The 16,738-nt window shown below is 39.8% G+C and overlaps 1 protein-coding gene across 1 annotated transcript in view; it reads right to left on the bottom strand.

Moving 5' to 3' along the window:
- The window catches only part of ttc6 (tetratricopeptide repeat domain 6), a 165,070-nt gene extending 149,588 nt beyond the window's left edge, over window positions 1-15,482 (bottom strand). The window contains exon 1 of the mRNA XM_052015541.1: window positions 14,889-15,482. Within this exon, the coding sequence (XP_051871501.1) occupies window positions 14,889-15,482 (594 nt within the window). The remainder of the gene's footprint in view (window positions 1-14,888) is intronic.
- Between the last annotated feature and the right edge of the window lie 1,256 nt (window positions 15,483-16,738).

Below are 16,738 nucleotides of genomic sequence, written 5' to 3' on the forward strand. Positions count from 1 at the left end.
CCCTGGAAAAAATATACCAGCTGTCCACTCTATCTATGCCTCCCATAATCTCATAAACCTCAATCACACCTCCCCTCAGCCTCCACCACTCGAGAGAAGACAACCCAAGTTTGTCCAAACTCTCTTTATAGCACATGCCCTCTAATCCAGGCAGCATCCTGGTAAACCTCTTCTGCACCCTCTCCAAAGCCTCCACATCTTTCCTATAATGGGGCGAGCAGAGTTGATTGCAATACTCCAAGTGTGGACTAACTAGAGTTTTATAAAGCTGCAACATAACTTCCCTCGAACTCAGTGCCTCAACTAATAAAGGGCAAGCATGCCATACACCTTCTTTACCACCCTAGCCACTTTCAGGGAGCTATGGACTTGGACCACAAGATCTCTCTGTACACTCTGTACATCAACACTGTTAAGGGTCTTGCCATTAGCAGTGTACTGTCCCTTCACATCAGATCTCCCAAAGTGGAACACTTCACATTTGGCCGGATTAAACTCCATCTGCTATTTCTCCACCCATATCTGCAACTGATCCATTTCCCACTGTATCCTTTGACAATCTTCTACACTATTAAAAAACACTACAGATCTTGGTATCATCTGCAAATTTACTAATCCACCCATTACATTTTCATCCGGGTCAGATATCACAAACAGCAAGGGTCCCAGTACGGATCCCTGCGGAACACATCAGTCACGGACCTCCAGCTAGAATATGTCCCATCAACCACTCTCCTGTCTTCTTTGGGCAAGCCAATTCTGAATCCTAACGCCCAATTCACATGCATTTTAATCTTCTGAATGTGCTGTTTTACCCTGTACTACCTCAATGCACTGTTGTAATGATTTGATTTGTATGAACAGTACATGTGACAATAATAAACCAAATACCAATTTAGCTTGTCAAACACCTTACTAAAATCCAGGTAGACAACATCCACAGCTCTACCTTCAATCACCTTTGTCACCTCCTTGAAAAACAATCAAGTTAGTAAGACATGGCTTTCCCTGTACAAAGCCATGCTGATTGTCCTCAATTAGGGCATGGATTTCCAAATGCTCATAAATCCTATCCCAAAGAATCCTCTCCAGTAGCTTCCCTACATCTGTGCCAAAATACTTTATGCTCAGAATGTTGTCTAGGTTTCAACATCTGCTGCACTTCCAGCAACGAAAGATATGAAGCACTGCATCTATTGTATGATTTTCTTTATTGGGAGCTTCACCATCAATGCATGGACACATTCTGCTCCCAGAAGGAGTGCAGCAGCAGTAGCACCACCTGCCCTGCCATAGTAACACCACTCTCGCCTGAAGCAATCACAACACCATGTGGTACTCTGTGACGTGTGCCCCAATTGCCTCTTTAAGAGCAACGTCCCAGTTTTTTGGGATTCCTTTAGCAGTTTGGAATCTGAAATGGTGACAGACATCAGGTAAGTGGACGATGGAAATTAAAGTTTGACAGCAGAGGAAGTCACCAATTATAATGAAATAGTTGCCCTCCTCTGCTACCAAACATTAAACCCAGCCCTGTTTATCCAATGGCACCGCCGCCACCACAACCCCACTCCCTCCCCACCCAACAACTCCAATTCCCCAGATGCTATATTTAAAAAGGAACAAATGCCTCAGCTAGCCTCAGTCACTGATGGGCAGTCAAGCCAAATGAATTTTAAGATTTTAGATAGTACATAGAAAAACAGACAAAAAAAAACAGTGGAATCCCAGAAGTTACATCAGGAAATAAATTATGGATCTTTACATCTATGATGGTGATAGCCGGCACAACAGCAAGTTAGTTTTACTTTCTTACTTTTAGAATATTTTTTCAACCAGAAATAAGAGGCAATACAAGACATGGTGAAATTGTCAGAATAGAACCACTACAAAGTTCACTTCTCCAAATACAGTGGCATGCAAAAGTTTGGGCACCCCTGGTCAAAATTTCTGTTACTGCGAATAGCTAAGTGAGTAAAAGATGACCTGATTTCCAAAAGGCATAAAAGTTAAAGATGATACATTTCTTCAACATTTTAAGCAAGATTACTTTTTTATTTCCATATTTTACAGTTTCAAAATAACAAAAAAGGAAAAAGGCCCGAAGCAAAACTTTGGGCACCCTGCATGGTCAATACTTAGTTACACCCCCTTTGGCAAGTATCACAGCTTGTAAACGCTTTCTGTAGCCAGCTAAGAGTCTTTCAATTCTTGTTTGGGGGATTTTTGCCCATTCTTCCTTGCAAAAGGCTTCAAGTTCTGTGAGATTCTTGGGCCATCTTGCATGCACTGCTCTTTTGAGGTCTAGCCACAGATTTTCCATGATATTTAGGTCGGGGGACTATGAAGGCCATGGCAAAACCTTCAGCTTGTGTCTCTGTTATCCTGTTGTAGAAGCCATCCTCTTTTCATCTTCAGCTTTTTTTTTTACAGACGGTGTGATGTTTGCTTCCAGAATTTGCTGGTATTTAATTGAATTCATTCTTCCCTCTACCGGTGAAATTTTTCCCGTGCCACTGGCTGCAACACAAGCCCAAAGCATGATCGATCCACCCCCATGCTTAACAGTTGGAGGGGTGTTCTTTTCATGAAATTCTGCACCCTTTTTTCTCCAAGCATACCTTTGCTCATTGCGGCCAAAAAGTTCTATTTTAACTTCATCAGTCCACAGGACTTGTTTCCAAAATGCATCAGGCTTGTTTAGATGTTCCTTTGCAAACTTCTGACACTGAATTTTGTGGTGAGATGCAGGAAAGTTTGGAGAAAAAAGGGTGCAGAATTTCATGAAAAGAACACCTCTCCAACTGTTAAGCACGGGGGCGGATCGATCATGCTTTGGGCTTGTGTTGCAGCCAGTGGCACGGGGAACATTCCACTGGTAGAGGGAAGAATGAATTCAATTAAATACCAGCAAATTCTGGAAGCAAACATCACACCGTCTGTAAAAAAAAAAGCTGAAGATGAAAAGTGGATGGCTTCTACAAAAGGATAATGATCCTAAACACACCTTAAAATCCATAAAGGACTACCTCAAGAGGCACAAGCTGAAGGTTTTGCCATGGCCCTCATAGTCCCCTAACCTAAACATCATGGAAAATCTGTGGATAGACCTCAAAAGAGCAGTGCATGCAAGACAGCCCAAGAATCTCACAGAACTAGAAGCCTTTTGCAAGGAAGAATGGGCAAAAATCCCTCAAACAAGAATTGAAAGACTCTTAGCTGGCTACAGAAAGTGTTTACAAGCTGTGATACTTGCCAAAAGGGGGTGTTACTAAGTACTGACCATGCAGGGTGCCCAAACTTTTGCTTTGTGCCCTTTTCCTATTGTTATTTTGAAACTGTAAAATATGGAAATAAAAAAGTAATCTTGCTTAAGATATTAAAGAAATGTGTCATCTTTAACTTTATGCCTTATGGAAATCAGGTCATCTTTTACTCGCCTAGCTATCCATAGTAACAGAAATTTTGACCAGGGGTGCCCAAACTTTTGCATGCCACTGTAACTTCAAGGTCAGGTGTATGAGGTGACAAATAGATATTGATAGTTCTGTGAATACTAAATCCCAAAACATTTTGCACCAATTGTGCTTGCTAGGTTTTATTTATTCAGCATGATTGACAGTGTAGAGTGAAAGTACAAAAATTGAACCTTATACATCTTATATAAAATACCTCATATTAACCTAGCTACATTTACTCTCATCACTATTCTGAATATTATTAGATCACACACTAGATGAAGCTTAAAGATCTACACTTATGGAATGAGTCAACAGATGCACAACCTGGACAGGTGTGCAATAATTAACCATGGGAAAGATCTAGTTTCCAATTTATTTTAATATATTTCCAGATGTAATGCAGACAGAAAAACAAGAGCCCAGCCAGAAAAACATGTTGGTCATTCCTTCCCCAAAATAAACTTTCAGCCTTATTCAAGCAAACATGAAAAGTGTAAAGGGAGCTATTACACAGTGACTATTTTTTTTTCCATTCTTATTAGCAAGGTTAGTTAGACTATTATGCAAACAGGTACTAAATCTGATTTCCACTGCACCAACACTTAGTTTAAAAATACCCATATGAAGCTATACAGTAACTATCACAAACACAAAAAATGCTCCATGTAGTTCATTTCATGCATCTATTTTATATGAAAGTAGGTGATCAACTGAAAACAACAATCCTTTCCTCTCCAATAAATTTAATTATTTTATCTACTCAGTAGCCTAAAGGTCAATTTGCATTTCAGCCCAACCTGGCCAATAGCCATGAATGTAAATCATCTGACAGTAATACTTTTCTGTTGCTTAAACGCATGAACTACCTCTTTGTTCCTCTCCCCATTTTCACTATCTAAAAATTAAATCTTTTTCAAGCTTCAAAATTCACCATGTTGCTGATATCAGCACAGTGCTACACTGTGTTAAAACAAGTATGTGGTACATATTAACCCTTTTCTGCATCAGATCCATTTTATTTTCAATTCACTTTCAAGCTGCTATTTAAATAATAAGTATTCTTGCTAATTTCCATTTATTCTGATACTGATACATTGCCTGTCACCTTAAATGACAGCTTTTCTAAAACATTAATTAAAGCCACATGGGGAAGGAATTTAAATGTGTCTGTATTTTGGCACAACCAGCATGGTGTTATCAATAAATGCACACAGGCCGTCAGCAATGTGCTTCCAGTGCACAGAGGGAGTCTGCCTGAGTGTCCACTGTCCTTTCACTTAAAGTGCCAGTGAGAGATGCTCCCAGTGCAGTTTGAGTCACCTCCCTGAAGCACAAAGATCAGGACTTCCAAGGCAAGGCTGAAGTGTGCTGGGGAACTTTCTTAAAGTAGCACATACAACTGCTACTGGCATACAAAACCAACTATTGTGAAAATCTGGGGGAAAAAAACAGAAAACACTGGAAGTACTCAATAGATCAGCAAACATCTGCAGATTGAAAAACAGAGTTGACATTTCAATTTGATAACTCAGCATCAGAAGTTCTGATTTTGTTTCTTTCTCCACAGTAATTAGTCATTCTAACCTGAAATTAGCCATTTCCTGCTGAAATTTGGCAAGACACAATTAGTGATCAGGCGGCAGGTAGACACCAAGCACCGTATTTTAATAATAATGAGGAGAAAGGAATGGTGCACTCAAGCCCTCGTGCAAACACAACAGCTGGGCCTCCAAAATTGTGGTCTGCAGCATCTCCTGTTTAGGTAAAGCAGGTCTGATTCAGATGGAATGCTGTGCACAAAACGCAAGTGCACATTTTTTCACACATTCTTTTAGATCACATACACTAATGCTCTTTTGTATGTTTGCATATCCTACAAGTATGCAGAATAGGTAGATTGTGACATTAATCAGCGTGCAACACTGATTTGACATCAGAGCAACCAAAGTGGGCTTTAATGATGCGACTAATACCAAATTTAACCTGAATGGAGAACAGAGCATTTTGATGCAGCAAGAACAGCCCTGCCTATGCCATTTGAATGGAACATCAATTTCTTATTGGTTTACTGGAATTGATTGTAGAGAGGCATTGTTGACTCCTTGGAGAATTTTCCAGTTTCAGAATTCTTAAGAGAATAATACAGTTAAAGATATGCTACAAAACTTAAACCAAAACAAATCACTCTGACATTGGAACTCTGGTAGTCATTCCCATAGATCTACAGTGTGATAGGGAGAAGGCCATATAGAACAGTGTTATTTGTTAGGAGAAGAAAGAGTGGGGAAATGGCCTTGAGGAAGAGGAATAGGAAGAGGGCATTGAGCAGAAGTCCAATCCAACATGGATGTTTAAAGAGTCAGTTAAAGGGCCTTTCATCAGAAGTGGAATAATCAACAATCAGTGTTGAGGAAAGTGGGCATCCAGCCCATTATGTCCACGCTAGCCAAAAGAAAAAATCATCAAACTTAAATACACTTTTTTGCTGAGTGACCTTATAGGCTATGGAACTGCCAATGTTTAAGCAAGCAATACAGTGGCATGCAAAAGTTTGGGCACCCCGGTCAAAATTTCTGTTACTGTGAATAGCTAAGCGAGTAAAAGATGACCTGATTTCCAAAATGCATAAAGTTAAAGATGACACAATTCTTTAATATTTTAAGCAAGATTACTTTTTTATTTCCATATTTTACAGTTTCAAAATAACAAAAAAGGCGAAGGGCCCGAAGCAAAAGTTTGGGCACCCTGCATGGTCAGTACTTAGTAACACCCCCTTTTGGCAAGTATCACAGCTTGTAAACACTTTCTGTAGCCAGCTAAGAGTCTTTCAATTCTTGTTTGGGGGATTTTCGCCCATTCTTTCTTGCAAAATGCCTCTAGTTCTGCGAGATTCTTGGGCTGTCTTGCATGCACTGCTCTTTTGAGGTCTAGCCACTGATTTCCCATGATGTTTAGGTCAGGGGACTGTGAAGGCCATGGCAAAACCTTCAGCTTGTGTCTCTGTTATCCTGTTGTAGAAGCCATCCTCTTTTCAGCTTCAGCTCTTTTACAGACAGTGTGATATTTGCTTCCAGAATTTGCTGGTATTTAATTGAATTCATTCTTCCCTCTACCAGTGAAATTTTTCCCGTGCCACTGGCTGCAACACAAGCCCAAAGCATGATCAATCCACCCCCGTGCTTAGCAGTTGGAGGGGTGTTCTTTTCATGAAATTCTGCACCCTTTTTTCTCCAAACATACCTTTGCTCATTGTGGCCAAAAAGTTCTATTTTAACTTCATCAGTCCACAGGACTTGTTTTCAAAATGCATTAGGCTTGTTTAGATGTTCCTTTGCAAACTTCTGATGCTGAATTTTGTGGTGAGGATGCAGGAAAGGTTTTCTTCTGATGAATCTTCCATGAAGGTCATATTTGTGCAGATGTCGCTGCACAGTAGAACTGTGCACCACCGCTCCACAGACTGCTAAATCTTTCTGAAGGTCTTTTGCAGTCAAACGGGGGTTTTGATTTGCCTTTCTAGCAATTGTACGAGCTGTTCTCTCAGAAAGTTTTCATGGTCTTCCAGACCTCAACTTGACCGCCACCATTCCTGTTAACTGCCATTTCTTAATTACATTATGAACTGAGGAAACAGCTACCTGAAAACACTTTGCTATCTTCTTATAGCCTTTTCCTGCTTTGTGGGCATCATTTATTTCAATTTTCAGAGTGCTAGGCAGCTGCTTAGAGGAGCCTATGGCTGCTGATTGTTGGGACAAGGTTTGAGGAGTCAGGGTATTTATAAAGCTTTGAAATTTGCATCACCTTGCCTTTCCTAACAATGACTGTGAACAAGCCATAGCCCTAACAAGCTAATGAAGGTCTGAGACCTTGGTAAAAGTTATCCGAGAGCTCAAATCTCTTGGGGTGCCCAAACATTTGCATGGTTCTCCTTTCCTTCTTTCACTCTAAAATTGTACAAAACAAAAAATAATACACTAACCTTGCTTAAAGTGTTGAAAAGAATGTTTCATCTTTAACTTTATGACTCTTGGAGATCAGTTCATCTTCTACTCACTTAACTATTCACAGTAACAGAAATTTTGACTAGGGGTGCTGTTGTGAAGAAAGGTTCTTCCCGGTCTTAAAGACAGAGGGCTTCAGACACAAGTCTTTGTATTTTAAAAAGGGAAAATTTATTTACAAAGACAAACGCGGGGACAGAATGGATGGGAACGGATGCACACTCACGCGCGTGCACACAGGTGGTCACGAGATGTGGGGGAAATTGCAACAGGGGTGAGATGCACGCGCACACACACAATGAACTGGTTACAAATGATCAAGGAATAAACAATACAATGTCTGAACACTTTGAATCTGGACAAACATTGGCTCTAACGCTCTCTGGGATCTTTAACTAACTACCCTGAAGTAGTGCATAGCTTACCCTAACATCCTGAGGGAGGGAGGGGGGGGGGGGGGGAGATTAACAGTGGTGTCACTTTCAGCCATGTGCTCAATGGTGTCATCCCAGCCAGAGGGGTCAGTGTTGTCACGGTCACATGACAGCCATGACCTTTCACACTACAGGTGCCCAAACTTTTGTAAGCCACTGTAAATAAAATGAGGGCTTTTCCCTCCACCACCCTTTCAGGCAATGACTATGTTCAATCTCCTACATTCCAGGGAATAAAGTCCTAGTCTACACAACCTCTCCTCATAACTCATGCCCCCAAGTCCAGGCAATGTTCTAGTAAATCTTTTCTGCACTCTTTCTAGTTTAATAACATTTTTCCTCTAACAGGGTGACCAAAACTGTACACAATACTCCAAATGCAGCCTAACCAACGTCTTATACAACAGCAACACAACTTCCCAACTCCTATACTCAGTGCCCTGACTGGTGAAGGCCAGCATGCCAAATGCCTTCTTCACCACCCTATCTACATATCGTGAGACTTACAGATTCTCACCATCTTCTGGATGATATTTTTCTCTCGACTTCTCTATAGTTCTTCTATCAATCACCTTAAATCTACCCCTCCCTACACACACCCCTCCTTCTCCACAACTAAGAATTAACTTCTTTCTCTCTTTCTCAGTTCTGACAATGGTTCTTCAGCCTGAAAAGCAAACTCTATTTTTCTTTCCACAGATGCTGCCTGAGCTGCTGGAAATTTCCTGCTGAGATATAGTGATTAAATGATATTTAGTCAGAAAGTTAATGAGCCCATCAATCTACCTGCCTCCCACTCCATTTCAGCTACCTGTCTTCTCACATGTAATGATAGTCAAAATGGTTATCAATAATGTAAATAACTCAGTAATTAATTCCCCAGCCTATAACATGGTAATACAATTGCAAGTTAAATTACCATCCATGATGATCGTATCCTTCTCTCTGTGGAAAGAAACACTAATAAAGAACATTGTGTATATACCACTTAAGTTACTTGCAATCTTATTTTCACTGTTGCCATTAATTGGCACTCAGGTCACTCTGCCGACATTACATGCATGCCATCAACTACAAATGTTCAAATAAATGTAGCAGCAGGTTGCTATATAAACACACTGGAAAAATATAGATAGGAATCTGGAACTAACCTCTCAGGCAGACAAGCATTGAACACCATATAGAACATAAAGGAGGAAATGTAATGGCATATGGAAGTGACGAGGTTCCAGACAGGAATAAAAACTAAGCTGAAACAAAATATCAATTTGGGTCCCTAAAGGTCTCTTAAGTAAGATTCTGTAAAATATGGCAAAAAAGTATACAAATCAAAATATCATTACTTCAGTTCCTACTTTACGCTGAGATAATAGATGTTGCCTTCCTGTCCCTAAACTAATGGGACAAGGAGGAAAATGGGACAAGGATTCCTTTCTGATTATTATCTCATGAATCATTCTGGAAAGTGGCTGTCCACAATCAAAACTTACGCGAACATTTGTTGCCTCAGTTCACACATGATACCAGAGCACTGCCAAAACCAATAAAAATTACTCCATCAAGAATCCATGTCTTCATCTGAAGATGGAAGAAGCTTGGGGTGAAAAATAGCATGGGCATTAATATGTGCATAGAATCATGCTGCACAGATGAAAAGTGTTTGACTCATTACATTGGTATCTAAACAAACTACCAGTTAGTCTCTCTAGCCTGGTCATCCCCAAACAACTGAAATCTTTTCCTTTTAGGTCAGAACATAGGAACAAGTAGATTCTTTAGTCCCTCAACTCAGTACCACCAATCAATGAGATTGCAGCAGATATTTGGCCTAATTCCATTAACCTGTTTTGCCCCATCCCTTAATATCTCTGGTTAAGAAAAAGTTAGCAGTCTGAGATTTAAAATTAACAATTGCTCTGTCATCTGTGGAAGGGTGTTCCAAACTTCTACCATCTATTGCATGTAAATGTGTTTCCTAATAGGCCAAATTGAACCCTCACCAAAGAGTCTTGCTAATCTCTATAGATTACGGTCAAGAGCATTCTGACTGGTTGCATCTGCCCAGTGTGGAGGCTCCAATGTGCAGGATTGAAAGAGGCTGCAGAAGGTTGTAGACTCAGCCAACTCCATCATGTGACCAACCCTCCTCAGCATTGAGGACATCTTCAAGAGGCGGTGCCTCAAGAAGGCGGCATCCATCATGAAGGACCCTCACCATCTGGGACATGCCCTCTTCTCATTACTACTATCAGGGAGGAGGTACAGAAGCCTGAAGACCCACACTCAATGTTTCAGGAATAGTTTCTTCCCCTCCGCAATCATATTTCTGAACAGTCCATGACCCATGAACTCTAACTTGTTATTCCTATCTTGCACAATTTTATTTATCTATTTACTTTTATGGTAACTTATAGTAATTTTTATGTCTTGCACTGTACTGCTGCCACAAAACAACAAATTTCACAATCTACGTCAGTTATAATAAACCTGATTCTGAAATTGTGCCAGCCGATAAATAATGGCTCCATAGGGAAGTCTGGCTATCATGCCTCAGTATGTCTCGGAGCTCCTTGTGGGTGAACAGCAGGAAGGTGGAAGTTCAAAATGGTCTAGAGGTCAGATGGCAGAATATCTAATATTTACTCCACCAGTGGACTCACCAATGAGATCATCTGATGTTCTACGGATAGTGATGTACATTGGGGAGGACTGGCAAGTGAATGGTGACCTCACTGATTTAGACTGGGTCACTGATTCTATTGAAGAAGCTACCTGATTGATTTATTTTGCTTTATTTTCATCTTTTTAATTATTTGTTAGTATTTCGGTATATGCTTGATTTATTTTACTTTACTTTTATATTTTAATTATTTTGTTATTATTATAATTTTCCATTCTTAAATTTTTTTTAATTATTTAAATACAGTTAATTAGTTTTTTTAATAAGTAATTTAACAATAAATAAAAACCTTTGGAGGATTTTGCAAATATTGCTGGTGGTACTTTTGAGATATCTGCTGTGGATAATAGTCCAGGTCTCAGAAGCACAAAGGACAGCAGGGATCACTGCTGCATGATAGACTATGCCCTCCAACATAGTTCTGAGACCCAGGACTACCTACAACAGGAATCCCAAGGCATCTCAAAAATATCACAAACACTGTCTCTGCAAAGTCCTCCAAATTCACACAAGCGAACAAGTGTCAATGTTCTCTCTCGAGCCAACATCCCCAGCTTTGAGGCCCTTGTCACTCTTAGTTAACTTTGTCTGGCTGGTCGAGTTGCTTGATGCCTGACACCAGACATCCAACATCGAAGTTCTGTTCTGAACTCTGTCATAGGAGATTACCAGGTTTCCAGAGGAAAAGATTCAACAATGTGTTCAAAGTTACCTGGAAGTACAACATCTCCACTGACTCCTGGGAACCTCTGGCCCATAACCATTCAAAATGGAGATGGTGCATTCGGGATGGCACTGATAACCTTGAGGCCATCCATTGGGAGGACAGAGAAGCCCTGTGAAAGCAGCTAAGAAGCACACCACCTTACAAACTACCCATCCTGTCAGCCGCCTCCTACTCCATCTATCTGTATTCCCATAGTGACCTCACTAACCACCTCAGAACCCACAAAACCAGATTGGAGGCAAGTGATCTCAATCTCAGGGAACTGCCTGAGAAGAAGAACAAACAAGTCTTTGATAGCCAGATATCTGTGGTGAGTCAGCTCATCTTGCCTGACACATGAAGGAAAGCTAAATCTGGGCAGGCAGCAAATCCAGGCAGTTGGCCAATTCCAGAATAATCTGGCTGAATGTCACTATTTTTTTGGTTATATTCCCCTTCCAACAGAAATGACTGTACCATTATCTTTAATATTACGATAAATCTAATCAAGTTATCATCATTCAATTTTCTGAATTCCTATAGTTTGTGTCATTTCCTCTTGTACCCTTGGAGTTCAGGTATTGATCTGAGAAATATATATCTAAGATAAGATAAGATCTTTATTAGTCACATGTACATCAAAACACACAGTGAAATACATCTTTTACGTAGTGATTTTGGGGGGCAGCCCGCAAGTGTCACCACGCTTCCGGCGCCAACATAGCATGCCCATAACTTCCTAACCTGTACATCTTTGGAATGTGGGAGGAAACCAGAGCACCCGGAGGAAACCCACACAGACACGGGGAGAACATACAAACTCCTTACAGACAGTGGCTGGATTTGAACCTGGGTCACTGGCACTGTAAAGCATTATGCTAACCACTATGCTACCGTGCCTATATCAACCAAGTATTATTCAAATCTCTTTTAAAACTACTTCCACCATCCTTCCTGAGAATGAGTTCCAGATTATTTATGTAGTTAAAAGGAAAATCATTTCATCTTTGTTTTTTTAATCTCACATCTATGGACTCTGCTTATTGATCCACACTGCCAGTAAAAACATTTTCTCCCCATCAATGTAAACCCTGCAGTTTCAAACTCATAGGATCATAGAAACATACAGCACAGAAACTGGCACTTTCTGCCCACCTCGTCCACACTGACCATATTGCCTATCTATGCTAATTCCATTTATCCACATTAGGCTCATATCCCTCTATGCCTTTCCTATTCAAGTATCTTCATACATATTTCAAACACTGTAATTGTATCTGCCTCCACCACCTCATCTGGCAGCTCATTCCAGATATTCACCACCCTCAGATCTCCTTTAAAATTTCTTCCCTGTCACATTAACCTGTGCCCTCGAGTTCTAGACTCTCATGCCCTGGGAAGAAGATTCTAACTATCCTATCTCTGCCCCTCAATTTTATAAACCTCTCAAAGGTTACCCTCCAGCATCTGAACATTCCAATGAGAATGAACCCAGCCTACCCAATCTCTCCTTATAACTACAGTCCTCTATTCCAGGCAACATCCGAGTGAACCTTTGCTGCACTCTCTCTTTTGCTACCACATCCTTCCTGTAGAGTGTAACCAGCGCTGTACACAATACTCCAAATGTGGTCTAACCAACATTTTGTACAATGACGTCCTAACTCTTATACTCAATGCCTCATCCTAAGAAAGCAAGAATATCAAATGCCCTTTACACTACCATATCCAACTGCATCGCCACTTTCAAGGACTTGCCCTCCAAGGCTCTCTGTACATCAACACCCCAAAGGTCCCTGCCATTTACTCTTATGTCCTACCAGAATTTGACCTCCCAAAATGTATTACCTCAATTGTATGGATTAAATTCCATCTGTCACTACTCCACCCAACTTTCCAGCTGATCTAAGTCCCGCTGTATCTTTAGACAAACTTCTTTGCTATCTATGACACCACCAATTGTTTGTGTTGTCTGCAAATTTACTAATCTTGCTTCTTTTACAGAAACATGCTGACTCTGAACTCTTACTATCTCACTTTTAAACCTCCCACTGATTAGATGTTGTTTCCCCTCTAGCAGCTGCTCCCAATCTACCTTTCCCAAGCCCTGTCTTACATGATTGAAATCCATTTTCACCCAGTTTAGGGCCCTAACTTGAGAACCAGCTTTATCTTTTTGCATGACAATGTGAAGTTTATGAAACTATGGTCACTGTTTTCAAAGGGTTCCTCCACAGACTCTTCAGTCACATGCCTGTCTTTATTCCCTAAGATGTCAAGAATGGCCTCCTCCCTAGAAGGACTCTGTACATACTGCTTCAGAACACCCCTCCGCTAAATTTCCTCTTAACCTCATTTGGCCTAAGATGACCAATCCTAGCTTCTTCACATTAAATTCCTTTACAACGTTCTGATAAATCTCTTATGGACCCTCCTCCAGGTTTTGACATCCTATATAAATATATGCACTCTGTGCAGACACCTGGGTCACAGTACCTCAGATAAGATTTTGAATGCATTCCTTATCCTTCTTAGTGTACACTCCTTGAAAACAAGTTTGTGAGCACCATCCTCCCAGATAATTCTTGCACTGCCTATCTCTTCTTCCAGGCTTGCAGGATGACTTGGAATATGCAACCCAGGAAACTTAACTCCTCTTGAATGTTCTCCAGTGACACCAGTCATTCTCCAAGTTCAGCAACCTTGAGCTTGAGTAACCAGAGAGATTTCCTGCATTGTGTGTTTGGTCAAGATGCACAAGTATCTTGAAATTACAGGCAACAGCACAATTGTCCCATCACCTTACCACTGTTACTGTCTGCTTACTGGAAGTTCTGTTTTACCTTTGATTTATACTTTTCTCCCCCTACAGTGAAAGGGAAGATAAATAAAGCAAATACATAGCTCATATTTCCTGGACCCTAGGTCTTTGCTCTATAATATAATAATTTTTCATTTTTCAATTAGCATCGTTTTCACAGAATTCAAATTAATCAATGTATTTTTTGGTTGAATTTTATTGATTGTTAATTGTACAAGCAATCCCTATGTTATTGCCCTTTGGGTTACAGAAATTCTCTTTTACAGAATTCACACATTATTGGCCAAAAATTTGATACATGTAATAAAATAAACATTTTTCCCCAACATATTTCTTAATGCATGCACAGATGATGTGGCTTCACATTATGGAAAAAAAAATCTCAATATGGGACATCTTCGAGGAATGTACCCACCCCCACCATCCCATAAAGTGGGGATTGCTTGTATAAAGTTTCGGAGTATTCCCAGTGACATAACTGATGATGATGACATTCCAATCCATTACAGAAAACTAAAAAAATTACTTTCTTTAACATTATATCATACATTACTGTAGTTGTGCACTTAGATTTATGTATTGCAACTAAAAAGTGTACTTATTGCAATGATGTCTACGGTTTTGTTCAGTGTTTTAAAGCAATCAGACCCACCACTCCTTACTTCTCCAAGTTTTCGCCTCAAACACTGTAACAAACAGTAATGCACTTTTAAAAAACTACATCCTTCATAACATTCAACTTTCAGTTAAAAGAAAATATCAGTCTGTTATGGTTCACCTACCTCACTTTTACTGCTATAACTGTAACCAAGCACTCTGTCCAACAATCCTTTGATCTTCAGATCTGAAGCAGACTGGGAGGTGGTTTGGCTAGCAGACCGCAGTGTAGCAATGATTTCATCTACAGATTTTGCCTTAGCTGTAAATGTTTGCTGGGCTGCGGTCAGAGACTGCTCTGGCTTGCTCAGTTGGAAGTTTGTTTCATATATTTTTGGTGCGTCTGACATTGTGAGATATTTAGCTTCTTCTAGCAGTTCTGAAGCAGACCTCATACCTTGAAAATGAATGGTATGAGCACCATCTTCTTTACCAAAATGGACACTTGCGTCATCTGATGTTTGTTTTGTTGGAGAGAAGGATTTGTTGAGATTTTTCTTTTTATTACTTTGTTCAGTTGTATCTGAAGAAACAATGTTACCTCTTTCACTGACTTCATTGTCAATTTTAACATTACTACTATGCAATCTTATGCTGGAAGTAGAAACTTTATCAGACTGCTCAGAAACAAGAGTAGATGGTTCTGGTGTAGGAGACTTCAGTGTAGCAACGAGTTTCAAAGAACTAGGTTTAGGTGGTGGTTCGGGCCTTCTTGTCATAAATAAACCTTTAACTGTACCTGCAACTGGAGCTATTGCCGATTTGAAAGCAACCTCTTTTTTACCGTCTACTTCATGCAGTTGTAAACCTATCAATTTCTTTTTACTAGTTTTATATCCCTTTTCAACAATTGATCTCTTATTTTTCTTTTGGGGATCTGCCTTAGTTGCTTGACTTAATAACTGGGAGTCATCTTCAACTTTATTTTTTAAATTCTTGCTTACTTGCGTATCTTCAGATATTTGCAAAGGGCTGTCAGCTGTCTGTTTAAACTTCTCTTGTACACAATTTCCTGCTGTTGGGAGCACAGTACTTGATGTCTGACTCAAATGGTGAAAGTCTGGTTGTGCTGTCTTGTATAAACTGTTCTGCACTTGTATATCTTCAGTGGTATGTGAAACAAAATACTTCTGTGTTCCAGACATCTCAGGACTCTATGGTATAGATCTGTGGGGACAGAAGCTATACAGTCAATGTTGTTACTGCACACATATTGTCCAAATAATATGTTCCAAGCACTGTATATCACAGACTCAACTACTGCAAGATCACTTCAAAACCAAGCTAGACATGCAAAATTAAATCATACTGGTTAATTGTTCATAGCTGATCTTATTTTGCAAACAAAGGCACAGGTGTTATCAGCAAGTTAGAGAGAAAGTAAGAGAATTTTTGGGAACAAATTTTACTAAATCACATGTAAATATTCTTCCAGGCATCATAATTCAGTCCATCTTTATTATTTTCAAACAGCTATCACAAACAAGAAACAAGAATTCATTGTACATTCTACTTAATTACCCTTTTTGTTAAATGCTTAAGATCTCTTCACTTGAAAATTATGTTGAAAATGTTAGCCCATAAATATTTAAACTAGATTCAAAAATAGATTTTGAATCTTTTGAGATACTTTAAATCTTTTTATTTCTTTGGACACAGCTGCAAAGAGTCAAGTTTAATTAAACTAATGTTTAGGGATCTGGGATTTAGTCCAGAAAAAGATTGGAAAAATTCCACTTCCGTTTATGGTGATTCTTTCTTAAAAATCTGTGACAGATAGCTCAGATTAGCTAGCCTGTGATAGATGGTGAAGCAATGTATTCAAATACAGTAAAATACCTTTAACCTGCTATCCAATTGTTCAGAAATCCCAATGTTTTGGCATCTGGCTCACTGCATGCTAATTCTCATGGTTCCCGCACTCTCTTTAAATACAATGGGTTCTGTTTCCCGCACTCCCATGGAAATTACGGCA

The sequence above is a fragment of the Pristis pectinata genome, chromosome 1 (assembly GCF_009764475.1).
Source record: "Pristis pectinata isolate sPriPec2 chromosome 1, sPriPec2.1.pri, whole genome shotgun sequence".
Taxonomy (NCBI): Eukaryota; Metazoa; Chordata; class Chondrichthyes; order Rhinopristiformes; family Pristidae; genus Pristis; species Pristis pectinata.